The 20,345-nt window shown below is 47.0% G+C and overlaps 1 protein-coding gene across 1 annotated transcript; it reads right to left on the bottom strand.

Moving 5' to 3' along the window:
* Positions 1-1,862: 1,862 nt before the first annotated feature.
* Positions 1,863-19,891, bottom strand: LOC129344696 (protein-arginine deiminase type-1-like). Its single transcript, XM_055001531.1, has 16 exons — positions 19,800-19,891; positions 14,652-14,832; positions 13,397-13,466; positions 12,028-12,089; positions 11,322-11,439; positions 9,795-9,920; positions 9,271-9,449; positions 8,831-8,934; positions 8,421-8,541; positions 7,690-7,797; positions 6,639-6,790; positions 5,462-5,606; positions 4,488-4,581; positions 4,319-4,398; positions 2,653-2,778; positions 1,863-2,096 (listed from the first exon to the last, which is right to left on the bottom strand). The coding sequence occupies exons 1-16, from the start codon at positions 19,889-19,891 to the stop codon at positions 1,863-1,865; spliced, it is 1,992 nt and encodes a 663-aa protein (XP_054857506.1).
* Positions 19,892-20,345: the final 454 nt, after the last annotated feature.

Below are 20,345 nucleotides of genomic sequence, written 5' to 3'. Positions count from 1 at the left end.
CGAGTGATTAAAATGAAGAATTCACTTGATTATTGGTAGTACGATGTTGGAGCAATATGCTAAAATGTAAAACACTGGGCTTTTCATCAATTCCATCTTTTTGCCATGTTTTCCACAGTGGCTCAGAACAAAATGGCTGCCATCCATTCAGCATCCCTCACCCGCCCAGCATTTCCAGCCAGCTAGGAATAAAAAGTGTTGTGCTGCATAGGCCGACAGTGTATTTCTCTAGTCAGTAAACTGATGTACTTTTCCGTTCTGTCTTACATTTGATCTTCATCAAAAGACTGAAAAGTCCTCTCGCCTCCTTCTTAGACACAGATGCAACAAAATTCTCCTCAGACACTGAACCAAAATGGCTGCCACCTACCTCAGAACTTTCTCTAAGTGTGCGTTTTGAAGACTAGCCAGTACTGAAAAACAAGTGGCTCACCTACCTTTCCGTGTCCTAAAATACTTCAGCTGAACCAGGCCTTTCCTTTTCTGACAATCAGGACTGATATTGTGTGATGCTAACCCGCTGGACATTTCCTTATATCATTAGAGGTGCAGTTCTCCCTCAGACCGGTGGCAGCTTTCTCTCAAACATGCATATGTTATCGTTTGGCAGCCATGTACATATTGGTTTTTTACCAGGTTTTCTGCAGATTTAGGGTTGCCAGGTCCCCTGGAGCCCAGCCTGGGGGATGGGGTGTATAAGGGATCCGCATCTCCCACTAGGAGGTGACCCTAAGGACCGCACTTGCTCCAATGTGTTTTTGTTGCGGGTTTCTGGGTTTTTGTTTGTTTGTTTGCATTTTCTGGCATAGGAATGTTTGAAGTGTTTCCCACACCTCTCAACCTCCCCCAGGTTCTTCACCTGAAGCTCTTGCCCCTCCTTCTTTACATTTTTGTTCAGCTGCAGAAGCCTGCTTGCAATAGTAGCTGCCTGAATAGCGCATGTGCAAAGTACAAATAAAAATAAAAAAGGGGATGGGAGTTTTTGTCTCTGATGAGAAAAATGCGCGACCTCCCCTCCAAAATCGCTTTTTTTAAAAAAAACAAAACTGGTTGGAGGTTTTCTGGCTGCAACCTCACAACCAGAGGTAAGTGCATGATGTGAGTACTGTGTGTGGAGGATGAGTTGTCAGGGCGACTCAGCAAAACAGAGAACTCAAGTGGGGGAAAAGAAGGAACAACAGGCTGTGCGGAAATGGCCCCTGTTTTGTCATTGCAAAGCATCATAATGATGCATCCTTTCAAGAAAATCGGATGTGGTTTCTGAGCAGACGTGAGTCCCCCCATGTTGCTTTTCAAAAAGTAAACATTGTCTACTCTTCCTAGAATGATTTGGAAATGTATTTATTGTAAAACAGTCCTTTCCCATAGAACAAATATTGCTCATTCAATAAAGTATTGTGGAAAAGCATCATTTTAATTCTATTGTATGTTTATTTTCTATGTTGTGTCGCAATGAGTTTTTTAAAAAGAGGGGGGGTGGCATATTTTTAAAAAATTATAAAGAACATACGATTCTATTTACTCCACTGTAAGACTTGCAGCATTCAATGGGACTTGCTTTCCAGCAGGAGAGCATATATCCTTGTTAACTTTAAATATCCAGATTCTCCATCCTTCCAAAGCCTTCACATCTCCCCAAAGCATCCTTTGATTATACACTTTATACACTTTGTCCCCCCACTCATTTCAAAAGAGTTTAATGCAAGAGTTGAGGAGTTCTGGTTTTCTTTCCCTTCTCCATTTCTCCCGCTCTGTTCAGAAAATCTTCTACACTGTTCATCCTCTCCCCTTCTTCATGCAAAGCGCTGTGAAATGTTGGGGCTCCAGAACTCCCCCCACCCCCCGGCAATAAACACACTCAGTCAGGGGACTATATTCCACCAGTGGAAGGAGAAGGGTTCCCGAAGGACGTTGGTGCCACAGTGAACTTCTCCGCTCCACACATGGTAGGAGAAAAAGTCGTCAATAAAGGTGCAGGTCAGGTCCAGCGGTTCCAGCAGAGAGCGGACCTTTTCTTCCAGGCAGCACTGCCCACCGATGATGGGGCCGAATGGTTTTGGAATGGCCAAGTGCTTCCCCAGCACAAGCATGTTGACCTATAAGGAGCAGAAGAGCAGCGGTCAGTGCCGCTTTCAGGCAAAAACTTTCCATTTGTCCACACACACTATTTTGAGGATGAGTGCTGTCACACATTCAACATGACTCCCAACTGAACCCACGTTTAACCAGACCCATAAAAACTGCTTCAATTGTTATTCTCTCCCCACAGCACATGTGTGTGTTACACATGAAGAAGGAATAACTGGCATAGCTCTGTCCCCAAAATTGTCATGTGGCAAGAATTGTTAAACCTTCTCTCCTAATGACCCTTCCCGGGATGCTTTGACAAAGCTGTCTCAGTAAAGCTGGTATTATTTTATTCAGGGCAGGGAGACTATCTCCCTCAGGAAGGCTGCGTGTTACCTCAGTGCTGTGTGTGCACAACACATGACTACACTGGCCAATTCCCCACCAGCTGGGAGCTGCCACAGGCAGAACAGGGGAGAAGCCACCATTCTAAAAAAGCTAGTCAAGTCCTCACAGAAAGCCTGAATTGGGGGTTATTATGTCCCTTCTTAACTGACTGAAAAAGATGGAGGACGGTTGCCTCACCATGTCTGGGAAGAAGGCGTGTGCTCCACCCCCTTTTGAAGCGAAGAGCTGTGGGATGTCAATGATGTCTCGTTCGCTCAGTCCCAGCTCCCGCTTGAGGATACTTCGGTTCCAGTCAATGCAACTCTGGATGAAAAGAAGGGGAAAGCGACCAATGCAAATTGCCTCACTTAGGCCATAAGCGCGTCTCAAAAGAACATCCAGACGTTTACCTCAGAAGATACAAGGCTACGAGTCTTTGCTCAGCATCAGCATCCACCCTCAGCCCTTCTGGAACATTTGGCCTCGAGAGAATTTTTATCCCAGGTAATGTTTGTCTATTGCAATGTTTACCCTGCCTTTCCTCTTGGCTCAAGGCTACTTCATCTCGGTGTAGTTTAGGACATTCTTTCATTTTTTTAAATTTTGCTTTATTTACACCCTGCCTTTCTCCCCAATGGGGATCCAAAGCTGCTTACTTCATTCTTCTCAGCGCTCTGCTGTGTAATCACAACACCACCCTGGATCTCACAGCTTATTGCCATGACTTTGCACCAATTCCCTAAAGGTGTTTGTTGCTTTTCCCCACATTTCTGACACTTCTGGCAAGTTCTCTCATGAAGGAGAATGAGATGGGAATGAAAGGGCAGAATGCTGAGGCGGCACTTCAGAATGCAGGAGGAGGATTCCGGCTCTGGATCCACCTGCACACAAAAAATCCCTGCCAACCGAAAGCTAGCACAGCAGGGACAAAGGCTCTACTCCATTACATCACAAGTTTTCTTCTTGCAGGGAGATTTTAAAATAAGGTTGTATTCTCAAATGTCATGCCAGTTGGATGTAGTGGTTAAGAGTGGCAGGACTTTAATCTGAAGATCCGGGTTTGATTCCCCACTCCTCTGCTTAAAGCCAGCTGGGTGACCTTGGGTCAGTCACAGCTCTCTCAGAGCCCCACCCACCTCACAGGGTGATTGTTGAGATGATAATAATAACACACTCTGTAAACTGCTCTGACTGGGCATTAAGTTGACCTGAAGGGCTCTATATAAATCAAATGTTGTTACGCACCACCTGGAGCCTGAAGTGGTGCAGTCCATTCCACCGTCTCAAGTCTCTGCCATCTCAGTCCCCTCCATGTGTGAACCGTGTCTTATTTCTGTTTAATAAACAGGGGCACGCTCAGTTTCCCCCTCTTTGGACTGACCTGCACGTTCCGTATGCCATGTGACCATCCTGGGGACTTGCAGCGGGATGCCAGCTGTGAACTTCTCATAGCTACTCAATTTAGAAGCACGGCACAGGCCTGGTTCTGGTTGGGACCTCAGCACCGGGAGGCAGGTTTCTCAGTCAGGAGGCTGGCACGTGTAAGCATTCAGTGCCCGTACATCCCCCTAATGGGGCAAATAATGCCCTCAGGACTACCTCTCCTTTCCCTACGCCACACTGCTTCTATATTCAGTTCCTGTGTGGGCCTTGCATCATCTTTTTTTAGGGCTGCATGTTACTGGGAGAGGCAGGTATTTGTCAAGGTGTGTGTGTCTTGTCCAGTTATACGAGTGCCTCAGTTAATGCTTAAGGATTGGGGAACCCCAATAGCTGGTTATGAAACAGCAAAGTCTTCGGAGGCTACTATTGAAGTTCTAGATGCCTAGATCCAGAAAACGGCATCACTTCAACAAAACGTTACCTGTGCGTATTTGTTGTCATCGTATACTGTTTCATCGGCTAGGATCTCATCAAGAGTCTTTCTCTCGACTCCCTCTAGACCTGCATGGGAAATAAATTGAACAAATGAGCTCCCTTGAGCAGGGTGGGGGGCTCCTCCTGTCTGGGAAGGAAGCCAACCCTTCGCTCACCTTCAAAGAGGGCAGCCTCTCCATAGCCTTCTTTTTGTTTCTCTTTGAACAGTTTATAACAGGCCAGGGGGCTGGCTAAAAGCAATCGAAAGCCCTGCATGGAGAAAGCCAGAGTAGGTAACCTGGGCAGGATCCAGTTAATCTTTGTATTCTCAGATTATTGCCTGCCTGTTATAGTCTGCTGTCTTACAGGTCTCCATAAGGCAATGGCTAAGTTGCCATGATGTCACGGAACATTCAGAAACATTCAAGCGAAAGGGCACAGAATGTCTACAGCCCAGGCAGTTTTTTATTATGGAAGTGAGAGGCTTTAAAAGCCCTCCTCCATGAATTAAACAATTTCTCAGAGAATAAAGCTTATCAATGGATATTAGCAGGGCTTTTTTCCTGGGAAAAGAGGTGGTGGAACTCAGTGGGTTGCCCTCGGAGAAAATGGTCACATGGGCTGTTGGCCCGCCCCCTGATCTCCAGAAAGAGGGGAGTTTAGCTGAGCGGCGCGGAGGGCAATCTCAACTCCCCTCTGTCTGGAGATCAGGGGGCGGGGCCACCAGCCATGTGACCATTTTCAAGAGGTTCTGGAACTCCGTTCCACCACGTTCCAGCGGGAAAAAAACCCTGGGTATTAGTTAAAGGGAATCTCCAGATCCAGAGGCAGTGGTTCTTTCAGTACCAAATACAGGGAGGGCTGTTGCCTTTTCACCCTGATCATGGGCTTGTTAGAAGCATCTGGTAGGCGACCGCTGGCAACAGGTTGCTGGACAAGAGGGACCCTTGGTCTGACCCTGCACAGCTCTTCCTATGTCCCTTAGCCAAAATTTCACACCAGGTCTAAAAACAGGGCTGGTGACCCCCAGGACTGGTGACCCCCAGCTGGAGAGCTAAAGAAATGGCAGGATAGGTTGATAAAAGCCACCCCGGTCCGGAATTAATGGAAACTTGAAGCATCATTCAATCATGTCCCTGCAGATCGGTACCTTCCTGTCACAGGCGGGAATAAAGGTCACGAATTCATCAACATGCCCCACCAAGAGCCAATCAGAATAGAGTTCCACCGGGGACTGGACTTTCTGGGCATAGAGGAAGTCCCTGACAATTTTGGCCATTTTCCTGCTACCAGATCTAGGAGACAAAGAGGGACAGAAAGAGAGACAGGATTAGAACATAGGATCTTGAAACCTGAGGATAGTTTTTCACTATAATGCCATTTCATAGGTGCATAGGCCTGCTCCCAGACTAAGATGCATGCATTTTGTAATGTGAGAATGGCCAAACGTGTACGTGCATCTAGGAACAGAAACAGGGATTAGCCTGCAGAAATGCACACGCATACACATGTTGTTGTCATTATAGGCTCTGTTCAATCATTACGATTTTGGCAGCCCAACTACACATAAGGGGGAGATCGTGCTCTGCACGGCCATCTTGCTGCGTGAACAGGGTTTTCCAGCTTCAGTACTTGTGATTGGAAACTCGGAGTTTTGAGTGCACGCAATAATTCATAGCTGGAACATAGTTACACAAAATGGCAATGGTATCAGGAGGGTCATTGTGGATGGCGCAGTCTTCTGCTACACAAGGCAGGACTACTGGAATCATATTGACCGACCGGCATTCTGCGGAAAGCGGCCATTTTATCATACTTGTCATGTCTGCCCTTACATAAGCTGGGAAGTTGGAACAGCGGTTCTTAAAACTGAGTTTGCTTTAGCCTTATCTCTGGCTGGTCTTGTACTTTGTTGCTCATATCATTACTCTTTTGTATAGATGCCTGTATAATTGCCAGTAAAGGTTAACTGAACTGAACTGACAAAGCATACAGAAACAGAAGAGCTCTCGTTTATGCCTTAACAGCATGCCTCTCAAAAAAAAGGGGGGGGGGGCAACAGTGCAATCCGATGCAGAGTTACTCCAGTCTAAGCCCATTGGTTAGATTTGGGCTTAGATTTGAGTACCTCTGCACAGGATTGCACAGTAAGAGTGCAGTCCTAAGAAAAGTTATACCCAAAGAACGTACAATGCCTGAACCACTGAGAAACCAGAAACCCAAGAGCATCCACACGCAGGCACTCTCTGGCTATTTAAGGTGCAAAATGCACGCAGTATATCCGTTCCTCCTTACTCTTTAGAAGCTGACGGGGAAACACCCCTCACCTGGGGAAACTACTCCCAATGAGGATTCTTCCCAGAGGATATTCCTTCCCTTTGACTGTCACAGGAGGGCTAACTTCCAGATTTCCAAAGGAGTCCAGGCTGGAGACACGTCCATTCTCGGGTTCTCGAGTCACGTACCCAAAATCAGGTCCCTCCGAACAGAAAAAGACATTAAAAGTAGAGCGTACGCAAGAATTTCAAAAGAAAGGTGTTTCACAGAAAGCTTGACCTTTAACTTTTTATTGGTCTGGAGCAGGGCTTTTTTTCAGCCAGAACGCAGTGGAATGGAGTTCTGGCACCTCTTGAAAATGGTCACATGGCTGGTGGCCCCGCCCCCTGATCTCCAGGCAGAGGGGAGTTTAGATTGCCCTCTGCACCGCGGCGCGAAGGGACACTCCATGTGGCGTGGATGTTTAGGACACTCCATGTGGCATGGATAGCTGCACTTGGACTGGAATGAACTGAGGTTCATAGTCCCTCCCAGCAGCAAAGACTTCTGTAAGCTCTCTACTTTCTTGTTGTAAAATGCCAGCCAGCTTGATGTGGTGTTTAGAGACAGTGGCGAGATCCAAATTCAAATTTCCACTCAGGCCAGACCGCGACGAGACATACGTCCAAGAGTCGGGTCAAGGTTCTCCCCGCCCAACTTGCTTTCCTCTTAGCTAGATGGCAGATGTGGGAAACTGATTTCCCCAGTTGTGCTGCAGGACCTGATTTGGACTGGGACCGTGCCTGGGGGACCAGGGGAAGAATGGCCTTTGCCTTCCCACCTGCACTTTTCTCCTGAGCCAAAACAGCCCAGATGTGCACTCCTCAGTGCCTCAGTCTTAAAGCTTAGCGGGGGATTTGGGGCCAATGGATCATTCTCTCACCTGAATCTACTCCACAGGACTGTTGTGAGGACTAAAGGGCCCATAGCCACCCTGAGCTCTTTGAAGAAAGGATGGAGTAAATAATGTAAAATCAGTGTTCCTTTTTGAGGCATGACTGTGGGAAGGATGGACCACTCCCCCAGGAATGGAAAGAACATGCAGAGGAGACCTCGCCTTACCAGAATCCTCTTAAAGGGAAAGTCCTGGAGTTCTCTGTTCCTGGGGGAGTCAAAGACGACAGGGAACATTTTATGGGGAGCTTCCACGTAACCAAACTCCATCTCATCCTGTTGGTAGAAAAATTAGGGTCAGTGGTCCCAGTAGGAATCTATATAGTTTTGTGTGTTTGCATATGTGTGTGTGTGTGTGTGTGTGTACATAGCATACAAGTGTGTATACAGACATGTATATCTACGGTTGCAAAAAGAGGAGCTGATTCATCCCTCTTCCCAGGTTGGCAGGTGATTAACCTGGGTGGCCTTCTTCCTGATCTGTTTCCTTGCATTGAGAACAACGGTGTAATTTGTAATTGTGGGTATTTACGAACTATACAAGCAGTGTGTTTGGGGGCCATGCAGACTCTGAACGTGAGCACGTGGCATTCTTCCTGACCTCAAATCAGACTGTCCAGATGGCTTCTTCTCTGCCATGTGGACAGAATTCTGGCTCTATGGGGGGGATGGCCCAGTAAAAAAAACCTCTTAGCCTCAGTTCCCATTGAAGAAATATTTGCCTGATCGTTAACAATTGTCATTTTAACAAACGAAGTCACGCTGCAGTCTTGCGGCATGAGAAGGCTTGACTGGTCTGCTTGGATCGCCTGCATTTTGTGCACGCTTGGTGGATTTCTGCTGCTCCCTTGGGATTTTTGCTACACCTCTCTGTTCCTTTGCAATCTTAAGGAGGATACCTGGATCCAGCGGTCACCTCGATTTTCTACCTCTGGACAAACTGTCAGCTTGCAATTGGCTTCCTTGGCCAGAGCTCTCACAGCCTCCAAAAAGTTCTTGTTGTTCGCTCTTTCCTCAATGCTAGGAAGAAAAAGAAGAGTGAAGGCTGTTCCTTTCCTTTGGAAAGCAATTGGGCCTAGATTGTAAATTTAAGACCATTTCAGATTAATTTGTAAGCATGGTTCCACCCATTTCCCATGACTTGTTCCCTGCATTATCACATCTGTTCCCAAAATTTCAAAGGAGGATTTCCGTTTTTGGACACAATATCCATTCCAGCAGAATAACTGAAGGAGTTCATTTTGAACACTGACTTTAGTATCTTAAGCAATTCCAGAACCCCCAAAACTGAGCACCATTTCCCCCTTACCTGCAGACAAAGACTTCTAAAGGCTTCAGTATATTGGGGGTCATTATCCAAGGAGCCACCCGGAAAACCACAGTGTCTGAAAAAACGGGGATGGCCGGAGAGTTCTGTGGAAAGCAGATAGGGAAAGATCAGTTTTAAACGCAACGGTGAAGAATCCTGTGGACTAGAGAGCTGAACAAGGGAAGTTGTCTTCTGTGGAACCAGACCATGGGCTCCTCTGGCCCAATACTGTTCACCAGGATTTCCCCAGAATTTCAGCCTGACAAATTTCCCAGTCAGGTTGCTGGAGACTAAATACCCACCCACCCTTCTGAACGCTCTGCCATTGAGCCATAGCCGGTGCTACTAAGCTACGGCCACTCACCCCTATATTAGGCTACATGAGTTGTGGCTGAACGTCTACCACTGCTCCACCACAGACCACACACAAATCTGTGTACCTGACCACAGGCCTCCAAAAGTGTGGCATTCAAGGAAACCAGGCCGTCAAAACCAGCGTCTGGGAAGGCCAGGCCCTCCACGAAGAAGGAATTCTGCTCTTTCCCACCAGAGCACTCCACGGTGTAGGACAGCTTATCTGACCCCAAAACATGCTCGTAACTCGAGAGTGAAGCATTACCTACAGCAAAATGGAGCACACAGCAAAGCATCAAACGCATTTCCAGAAGACTGGGAAGGCCGAGAGGAAGAAAGTCGTGCAAACGTGCAGTGTCAGACTCTCTCTTCCTCCCAAACAGCTTGATAAATTTGGAATGTTCCTTGAGAAATCAGGGAGTGGCTTTAAACTGGCTGAAAGGGTCAGGTGAGGCTCTAGAGTGCTTTCAATGCAAAAGTGTAGGCAACAGCATCAATGGCTGATGCTTCATTTAGGATCTGCAGGAGATTAAAGCCACCAGAGGCACCCGCATCTGCCCCTTCCACCAGACCAGAGAGCAGATGTGAGAGCAGAGCAATGAGATCTCACCACCAGCATGGAAAACTCTCAGTTTGGCGGCATCAAACATGGAGACCTGGAGAAGCAGCGTATGGTTGTCGGAGATGCCAGCTGGGCCTTCGGTGGTCAGGATCACAAGCGACATGTCTTGCAAGTCTTGGGGGAAAGAGGTAGAGGTTGGGTGGCAGAAGAGTTGCTCATCAAAGGAAGCCCTTATCAGCCCCAAGTTTGGGCGCTCTGAGTTTCCACCTGTCTGTCTTGTCTATTTGGCCCAGAAAAGGTATTCTGCAAGCGAGAGATGCCTCTTGGAAACTGTGTTGGGAAGTAACCAGAAAATCTCTGCAGCAGAGGGGAGTATATGAAGCTTCTTTGGAAGCCACCAGGTTTGGAGGCACAGGATGGCCACTGTGGTGTTTCCATGCTTAGGGGATTTTCACCATTCTGGTTAGCCTGTCAGGGGAGAACAAATGAACTGTGCAAACTAGTAGATGGGCAGAGCTGGCCGGTACTCTCGTTTGCTTGCTTAATTTTTAATTCCAAGATTCAGCCACGGAATCTGTGGTTTTCACACCAAATGAGTGGGTGACTGTGAGCATGTGCAAAGTGCCTTGCTTTCACCATTAAATAACCATGACCATGCCAAATAAATTAAGGGACTGTCAGCTCCCACGGAACTAGATGCAAGGCCCCTTCATTGTTAGAGAAGACATCTCAACCAGAGCTACAATCAGCCCACCAGTCTCTGCCATTTCGCATGGTATCCTGGAGTCCTGACTGCCTCGCACCCACTCTTCAGAGCACCTTAAAGCCCTCTCCTAGAATAGCTATCCGTTATTTATTTATAAGCCCACCTTCCTCCCAACTCCTGGGAGTCAAGGCAGGTAACGGCAAGATGCAAAGCAATAAACAAGAGCCCATCTATTAACCAAAGACACAAAAGACAGCAAAGAATAAAAACCATCTCCATTCAGTTCTAGACCAAGAAGGGCCCCCGTAGACCCTCCTAACCAGCTCAGTCTTGCAGGCCCTCCTGTCCTGAGCACTCCCAAGTCAGGGGTTCCTTTCACTTCCAGAAAGGCCCAAGAGGCCTCCCTTCGAGAAGGTGGTTTCCAGGTCATGAAGGGCTTTGCGGGGAAGCTCCACGCCCAGGATTGAACCTGGAGTGGAAACCTACAGGCAGCCAAAGCAAAGATTGGTGATTCAGAGTCAGATGAGCACAACAGCTTACCAAATAAACGGGCTGCTGCATTTTGAACCAACCAAAGTTTCCAAATTGTTTTCAAGGGCAGCCCCACGTAGAACACAGAGTATGTTACAATAGTTTCAAGATCTCTGTGTTGTGAACCAGAGTGACCAGACCGACCGAGTCCAGAAAGGGAGAGGGCTACACAGTGTAGCAAACAAGAGACCTGGATAATCTTACTGACTGCAGTGGGTCGCCTCAGTAGGGCGGCTGCTCAGGAATGGCTGGAAGAAGCATGAGACAACTGGACAAGAGTTTTTCCTGCCCACAACTTCCCGCGACTGCTTAGTGCAGCCTTTGGCCCTAGTGAATACCTGTGTGGGATCGCACATAGGGGTAAGCATTGTCCGTGTTCCCAGAGCTTGGGCCATCTCTATCACAATTCACCAACAACACAGCTCCTTCTCCATCGGGGCCCCAGGTCCACTTTGTCTGTTGAGGAAGTGGCGAAAGAGGAAGAAAAGAGCCGGTGAGATGGGTTTGGAGAGGGCTGGACGCTCTGCGGCTCCTTACGTGCGTCTGAGCTTGTTGTTGCTCATTCTGTATGCATTTTTGTGCAGATCTCTTTCCAGGGTGAAGTCACACCCCTGGGATTAACCCCCACCCGCCCCATTTAGAAGTCAGCGTGATTTGAATTTGCTCATGCATGACTTGAGCTGATCCTTAGAACAAGGGCGAACTTGTGGACTCTTCGCATCCTCTTGGGCAACAACTTTGCTCTACCCTCTCATCACATGAATATGTGCAGGAACATTTATGAGACTGGATTCACATATGAAACATTTTGGTCCCATCTACTGGAGAAGATTTTGCCAGCTTCATCTTACAGGAGACTGCACAACAGGCGGTATCGCCTTCTTTTAACCTGCTTTTGGCAGAGTTCTTCACTTGTGAACTTCAATCACTTTTCTGGTTTACTGGACCTGGGCACAGAACTCAGGGAGGGGGGGCCTCTTGTTGCACCGGGAATCTGACTCACTCTCAGCCTCAACCCCCAGGGAATAAAAATCCATCCATTACCTTGTTGGTTGTACTGGTCTGCACCACTCCACTTCGGCTGGTATCAGCATCCAGAGAAATAGCTAAGATGGAGCCAACATTAAAATATCAGTATCTTCGCCAGCTGTATCTTTGACATTGTGCATAAAAGCAGGCTAGCCCTTTCAAGCTCTGGACTGAAGAACCGGCTGCTCTCCACAGCATCTCAAAAGGAGAAACAGAAGTAGACTCACTGGACCTTTTTAAAACAACGGACTAGAGTGAATGCCCTGTAGAACTGCAAGAGATTTCTCTGATGGGGGTTCTTTGCAAGAAATGGCCGCTCCTTCTCGGGGCATCCATTCCGTGGAGCCTGGTCTAATATATGGGACCACTTATGCCCATATGACTCTAGTCAACCATGCCTGTCATTTCCAGAGGCCCTGCTTCAGGTTCCCCCATCGTCGGAGGCTAGATAGGAGGCAGTCTGAAAAAGGGCCTTCTCAGTCACGGCACTGAAACTTTAGAGCTTCCTCCTCAGGTAGATTTGTCTGTCTCCCTCTTATTAGCCCTCTTCCCAGTGTATACATTTACATCTTTTATTTAATTGTTTTAGGTAGGTAAGGTAAAGGTAGTCCCCTGTGCAAGCACCGAGTCATTACTGACCCATGGGGGGACATCACATCACGATGTTTTCTTGGCAGACTTTTATTACTGGGTGGTTTGCCATTGCCTTCCCCAGTCATCTACACTTTACCCCCAGGAACCTGGGTACTCATTTTACCAACCTCGGAAGGGTGGAAGGCTGAGTCAACCTCAAGCTGGCTACCTGAACGCAGCTTCTACCAGAATCGAACTCAGGTCATGAGCAGAGCTTGGGCTGCAGTACTGCAGCTTACCACTCTGCACCACGGGGCTCTTGGGTATTAGGTATTTTATATATATTTGTATTGTAAACACTCTTTTAATGTTTGAAATGTTTGCAGACCTGGGGATCCAGAGTTAGTTAGTTAGTTAGTTAGTTAGTTAGTTAGTAGTTCGTTCGTTCGTTCGTTCGTTCGTTCGTTCGTTCGTTCGTTCGTTGGCTTTATATCCCACCCTCCCTGCAAGCAGACTCAGGGCGGGTCGCAACATCATAAAACCAGAGTTTATATATATACACAGGCCAGGAATATTGTGAAAAAGAGACCTTTCCTAACCACCGTTCCCTTCTTAGAAAAGAGACGGGAAGATGGATAGCAGCATTCAATTGAAAAGTCAAGGAGACCACTGATTCCCAGAGACACGGAGAGGTTTGTGATGCCAGTTCCTCAGTATATGCAATACCTGAGTCAGGAGTACGTTCCTCAAGAACCACAGAGCTGAGTCAGAAGAACACCGGTGTGAGTCTCAGAGGTGTGGCATTACTTACCCATGCAAGTGAGATACAGCCAAGCACTGGCAAGAGTCTCTCCTGACGGACCACAATAGGACACTCTAACCTGCAGGAAGATAAAACACCTGCTCACATTCAGCAGCACCCAGACAGTGACGAGGGTCCTGGAAATGGCAAACAACAGGAACCGGCGGCTGAAGAAAAGGGCCTTGCCGGTACCCCAGTTTGCAGAATAAGATGCAATGTTGGATCCTCCTTCAAAAAGCCCTCCAATAGCCCCATTGGTAACCAGAGAAGGGCGTCTACAAGGGTGTCTGGTTCTCCAGTGTAACTGCATTTCCCATCATCAGCTAAACAGTTTGAGAAGGATTGTAGAAAAGCTGGGAAAACCGAGGAGGTACATGAACATAGTACGATGCTATGGGGACCTGTGGTTTGGACTCAGTAGCATAGTGGTTAAGTGGTCAGGCTGTGAATCAGCACTCTGCTGGCTCAAATCCCACTACTGCCATGAGCTCAGCAGGTGGCCTTGAGGAAGCCACTCCTCTCAGCCCGGTATTGTTGGGGATAATAATAATACTGACCTTGTTCACTGCTCTGAGCATGGCATTGATCTGTCTAGAAGAACAATATATAACTGTAGTTATTATAGTATAGTGTGAGTGGTTGGACTGCGAATCAGCACTCTGCTGGTTTGACTCCCACTCCTGCCTTGAGCTCAGCAGGTGGCCTTGGAGAAGCCCCTCCTCTCAGCTGAACTCCTCAGCTGCATTGTAGGGATAATAATGACACTGTTCACTGCTATGAGTGGGGTACTGTTCTGTCTAGAAGAGCAGTATATAAGCGCAGTTGGGATGATTAGGATGGCCTAGCCACACAAGAAGCTGTGGTGCAGGGTGTACTTTTGACTCCTAAATCAACTGCTTGCTTCCAGGAGTAGTTATGCGACTCATGAGCAGGGCTTTTTTTCTGGGAAAAGAGGTGGTGGAACTCAAGACCGCACAATGACATCAATTTGGGTCAGCTGGAACGGGGGGGGGGGAGTTTTTTAAAGTTTAAATCACCCTTGGCAAAAATGGTCACATGGTCGGTGGCCCTGCCCCCTGATCTCCAGACAGAGGGGAGTTTAGATTGCCCACGGAGGGCAATCTGAACTCCCCTGTGTCTGGAGATCAGGGGGCGGGGCCACCAGCCAGGTGACCATTTTTAAGAGGTGCCTGAACTCCGTTCCACCATGTTCCCGCTGAAAAAAAGCCCTGCTTATGAGGTTTCTCACAATACCTGTGCTCACCTTGTTATCATTGACAGCCCTGCTGGGGCCATTTATGCCCACTACGACCTCCACGTCAGAGTTCAGCGGCCATCTCGGTGTCCCAGTGGGCTTTGTGACAAGCTCTGGATTGTAGATTACCTTGACTCTGAGACCAGAGGTTCCGTGGACATCAAAATACGTGGCACCCTTTGGGACGCATCTAGAGCAAAAACAAATGATTGGGGGAAGCATTCCGTTTTAAAAGGTGTCGCAATGAAATTAGTGGCAAGAGCCTTTGGATGTGGCAGCAGAAGTTTCAGTTAATAAGCCAGCCTTGCACAATGTTTACTGCCGATTTATATAATCACTCAGGCCCCGATGGGCAGGAGGCTGCGGATACGTCCTTCCACAAGTGAAAGCTGTGGAAACGGGCCTTGTGATCATCCAGAGGAAGGGCAGGATTTGAGCCAAATCCTAAGACTGGCTTTTGATAACAAGGCTCAGTCCTGCAGCATGCAAAATAAATGCTGGTACAGAATGCATTTTGTTCACCAGCAAATGACCTTACATTACTGATTACTTGTAAAGATTCTGTAAAATCCTCTCTAATCTTTTCCAGAGCTAAAAGTATTTCCATGTCAGAACGTATCTTCCATGCAGCCTTGAACCCGTGCTCTTCTCACTGTCACTTCTCAATTATACAACGTAGCTCAATATGTGAACTGACTCCTGGGTTTGTTTAATCTGTGGTGGTTGCTCTGTGTTCACACATGCCAGCCAATACTTGACGCTTGGTCACTGAATTTTGACTATGCATGTGTGAATTAGAGAGCATTAAAGAGAGAGACCATCATAAGACTTTTTTCATCCTTTGAAATTCGTTTTGCTCTCTCTAGAGAACGCTTAGCTTCATTTTAAAATCTTGAGATTTTAAAATATGACACCGCGTGCCTAGCTGCATCTTAAAACATTGCAAATATTTATGCAGTTTCTTTTGTTTGGGGGCCTTAATCTTACTGTGCTAGTCTGCTAATGAGCAGGAACTTGCCTGTCACGCTCTGCTCTTATTTCACACGCCAGACCATTTAAACTGCTATGCAAGTGCAAAATATAACAATTTCATAGAGAATGGTACTTTTCCAATCTGCATATGACAAATATCAATTAACCTTTAGAGAACAAAACTTCTCTGAGTGTATTTTGCATGGTTGTATGCTGACCTTTCATTAACTCTTTCAGGAGAAAAGGGGAGAATAAGGAAAGAAGGAGAGAGAAGAAAAACAGAAAGAGAGAGACAGACAAGAAGAGAGAGAGAAGAAAGAAGGATAAAGAGAGAACAAGAAAGTAAGTATATCCAGGCAATTAGTGATTCTGCCCTGTAAAAAGATATGTAAAAGTTTTATACTGTAGAGAAAATAATCTTTTCTCTTGGCTTTCTCTGTCTTTGTGCTCCCACTGCCTAGCTCCATCAATGCCTTGCAGAGACTCGTAAAGAGAGAGATTAATCTGTCAGCATGCAGAATTTAACAGGGGAAAGAAAGAGGCAATAAATCTCGCCATAAACTCCTGTAATAGCTTCTTCTCTTGCAGTTGGTTCTGCTGGATTTATGATGTGTAGTCATACACCCAATAACCATGTAGCTGGAGCTGGCTTGGTCTGGAGGAGCAGTGCGGGGGGGGGGGAATCTCACTCACTTGTAAGAAGGGTTACCAACCTCCAGATGGGGACTGAAGTCTCCTGGAATTACAGCTGCTCACAGACTCCAGAGATCATCTCCCCTGGAGGAAAGGGTAGTTTCGGGGGGGCAGCATGGTATCAAATCCCTGCTGAGCTCCCCTCCATCCCCAAACTCCACCATCTCCAGCCTCTGCTCCCCAAATCCCTAGCAGTTTCCCAACCTGGAGTTGGTGTCCCTGGCCAGAGGAGCACTGATTCCAGAACAGTTGTCCATGCATGAGAAATAACCATCTTTGTCCAGATGTACCCATTTTGAGGGCCCAGGATAGCCCCCCGCTCAAACTCTAAACTTTGGGAGATCCGTTGGGCTGACAGAGAGTGAGAGCCAAGCTACAAGTGTGTCCAACCTGTGTCAGGACGGAGTCACTTGTAGCTTGGCTCTGAGTGGGCAAAAGTCACATTGCAAGTGTTATGGCACATTAGGTCTCTCAGGTCAACAACACTCTGACCACCTTAACACACTTGTCTGAATGAAACTCACACTCAGGGTGTTCGTTACAGGTCCAGGTCTGTTTTGCACAGTATGGTTTGTGCCGCCGGCACCTAATAACTTTTAAGGCACTTAAGAAATATTATCATCAGTGTTCATTCATACATAGCGCACATTCATAATCGACAGTACCTGCACAGTCTTTTTCGTGCACCTGGGTTTTTAATCCACAAAAACTCATTTCAAAATGAATATGTTAGCCTTCAAGGCAGTTTTTTTTAAAGGTGCCAGTACTCATATATAAGGCCGCACCAATTTCCACTAATTTCCCCTTAAGGAGTTAGAAGAGCCACAAAAAAAAAAAAGGTGCTGGTGTACGGTACCAGTTAGAACCATCACGACCTGCTTCAAGGTACTACAGAGTGCAGGACATCTTTGCCTGCTAGGGGAGAAGGTCTAGCAGCCTTTACTTCTAGCCAATGCTTAATTCCTTGAATGAGAGGGATTTTCTGTGCTCAGGGCTGCCTGAAAACAGCACCTCCTGATCTGGAAGCCCCCTCCCCTTTAAAGTCTAGATGTGTGCAGGCTCTCTGTTGTTACATCATGCAGCTACTCAAGGGGACTTTTATATGGCTTTGCACCATATATTCCAGGCCTTGGAAATGGATAATGGATTGAGGCTAGCTGCAGTCTGAGCCCTGCTCCCAGTAATTTCAATATCCCATACTTCACTATCCAGCAGGAAGGGCAAGAGGGTACCTCGGCTTCACACATGGCAGGACAATGGCTGTCTTAGTATGAAACATTTATTGATATAAAATCTCCCTCTTAATATGAAACATTTCAAGGGCAATGCTCCAGAATCTCACCATCTTCGCAGTGTTCAGCTTGTCCAGGGAATGCTTCCAAAGGGGTTCAAGACAAAAGTCTTAATAATGACTAAACAGAAAAGAGTCCAGTAGCACCTTTAAGACTAACCAACTTTATAGTAGCATAAGCTTTCGAGAATCACAATTCTCTTTGTCAGATGCATGAAGAGAGCTGTGAGTCTCAAAAGCTTATGCTACAGTAACGTTGGTTAGTCTTAAAGGTGCTACTGGACTCTTTTCTATTTTGCTATTACAGACTAACACGGCTAACTCTTCTAGATCTATAATAATGACTGATGACCATCAGTCCATTTTAAAATCTTGGTTCAAGCCCATTTCAAATTACAACTCTGTCTTTCATACATGCCTCCAGGGGAAAAAGAGCTGTGAAACACTTCAAGTAACGCATGTGAAATTCAACTAACAATTTAAAACTGTATTCAGGCTGTCGCTCGCCACTATAGGACATCCTTCTTTGTTTACGCTGTCTGATTTGCAAGTAGTTACTCATGTGAAAAACTGCAGCCTGCTGTCATGGCAGACAGAAATAGCACCTGATTCCCAGGGGTGTGTACATTTTGCTTCTGTGTCTCAAGTCACCTCTCAAGTCTGTGCATGTTGTAAGCTTGACTCCCTTCCCTTCCCAATATATCAGGGGTTCAAGGTAAAGTTAGAGCTGATCCTCTTGAAAATCTGCATGCACTCGCACCCTGATGCTCAGAATCAAATGCCGTGTTTTTTATCAGAGTCAGGCTACAGAATTTTGGATTCAGGGCTCCGATCCTGCAAGACCGTAACCATTTCCTGGCTTGCTTGCAGAAGCTTTCAATAGGAAGAGACTGCGGAGAACCAGCTGAGCTTGGCAGTAGTTCCACCTCATTGTAAAGTCCACTTCTTATCTTACATTTCCCAGTTTTAATTTTTAAAATGCATGTAAGGAAGATACCAAAAATATGCTTGGGTGGGTTCCTCTGTTTTTGGTGCTCCACATGAATCTGTGCACATGGATAATTAAAAACAGGGAAATACCCCACCCCGGGCTATTTTGACATAGGAAACAGGTTGTGGGCGGGGCGGGGGGGGGAGTTCTTCCTTCCCCTGCGGCGGCTCTGAGGCCCTTAAAAACTTGCATGTCTAGTTTGACCCTGAGTTTCCCTTACTTTTCTCCAATCTTTCTCAAATATGCTTTACTCCAAAGTTTTGGAAAAGATCACAATAAAGCCCGGATGGCTGGCATACGTGTGAAAGTTTGGATTTTCCTACCTGATCCTGTCCCTGCAGAACGCACCAGTAATTTCTCCCCACACCAGCTGGCTTTTTTTAAAAAAATGGCAATTACATATTGTTATATTAATATACCATAATAACAATATGTATGACATGTTCTCTGAATTCCCGGCTTTCATTTTTTTAAAAAACAAATCTCTAGCTCTTTTCATCATGGAAGTATGAGGGAAGGGCAACCCCCCCCCAAACTGTGAAAACCCCCAAGTGGCCGAGGAGACGGGGGGTGAAAGCCCTGTTGTGCTGGGCTATGAGGGCAGCTGCATCAGCAACGAAGAAATTCACAACCTCGTCCCCAAAGGAAATTAACCTTGCTTAGTTATCTGAGCTCAAAAAGATGAAATCATCGGCCATTCACCGCTGGCTCAGACAGACAAAGGCAAGCACTTCATACAAGGCACTGAACTCTGCCACAAGAAAAGGGTGGCTACTGGCACCAATGACTTCTGAGAAGGATCAGACAGGCCTACCCAAGGCTGTTAACTATGGGGGGTTAAAACAAACAAACAAACAAAGAACTTCTCTGTTTAGAAGCAGTGGCTTATTTAGGGGCAAACAAGGGAGTGGGGTGTTGCCATCTTACCTTCATGATCAACTTCTGAGGCTTTCCAGGAATATTAACAATAATAATGGCAATATTTAATAGCATTTATATAGCGCTTTTCCCTAAGTGCCCTCCATGTGTTGTCTCGTCCTGTAAAGTAAATCAGTGAGACATGGCAGGGAAACAGAGGCCGACGGAGAGTGACTTTGGCTAAGGCTGACCCGGAGAGCTCCCGGCTGAACGGATGTGCCCACCATGGCTCACCCAGAGCTCCCCTGTCACACAAAGGAAGCGCTCTCTCCTTCCAGGCGCCATCACTTACCCACTGAGGGCCAGAGAGATTTCGGTTCCCACCACACAGACCACACAGGTCGGCTGCTCCGTGGAGACCCGGATGACTCTTTGCTGGGCCATCATCGTCTCTGCGTGGAGAAGGTGGCCAAAGTGAACGGAAGCCTGTCTGGTGCACCTGGGCCGTCCTGTCTGAAGGCCAAACCGGCACAACTGGCTTGCAGGACATGGGAGCTCGGCTCCTCCTTGTTCTCTCCCAGCGCAGCCGGAGTTTTAAATAGTTGGGGATGGGAGGCAGGAGGGGCGAACGCTCCCCCTGAGTTCAGCCGGCTGCCTTCTGCAGGTCTAAGGACTGGGCGTACTGCTGGGGTGTCAAATCATCAGGGAATGACATCAAGCACTTAGACACGGAAAGGGTTGGTCACCTTTCTTGAGAAATGCTATAATTTAGCTACTCATGTGTTCCTGGACTATTACTCAGGGTGATAACAGCTACTAGGCTTAGTCTTCAAGGGAAAGTAGGGCAGTTGTTAGAACCGAACCAGACTTGTTTGCTTCACTGCACGAAGGCCGATTT

This window comes from Eublepharis macularius, chromosome 17 (genome assembly GCF_028583425.1).
Source record: "Eublepharis macularius isolate TG4126 chromosome 17, MPM_Emac_v1.0, whole genome shotgun sequence".
In the NCBI taxonomy this organism is placed as follows: domain Eukaryota; kingdom Metazoa; phylum Chordata; class Lepidosauria; order Squamata; family Eublepharidae; genus Eublepharis; species Eublepharis macularius.
Note: the sequence above shows the minus strand (reverse complement) of the source record. Positions and strands in the feature narration are given on the sequence as shown.

Bases quoted from the DNA above. Each gene is read 5' to 3' on its own strand.
- LOC129344696 (XM_055001531.1), bottom strand. From the start codon at position 19,891: ATGGCCCAGCAAAGAGTCATCCGGGTCTCCACGGAGCAGCCGACCTGT. The intron at 11,440-12,027 runs GTAATGGATGGA...CTTCCTCAACAG, and splicing joins AGACCAGTACAACCAACAAG to ACAAAGTGGACCTGGGGCCC. The intron at 9,450-9,794 runs GTGAGATCTCAT...ATTTTGCTGTAG, and splicing joins GAGAGTTTTCCATGCTGGTG to GTAATGCTTCACTCTCGAGT.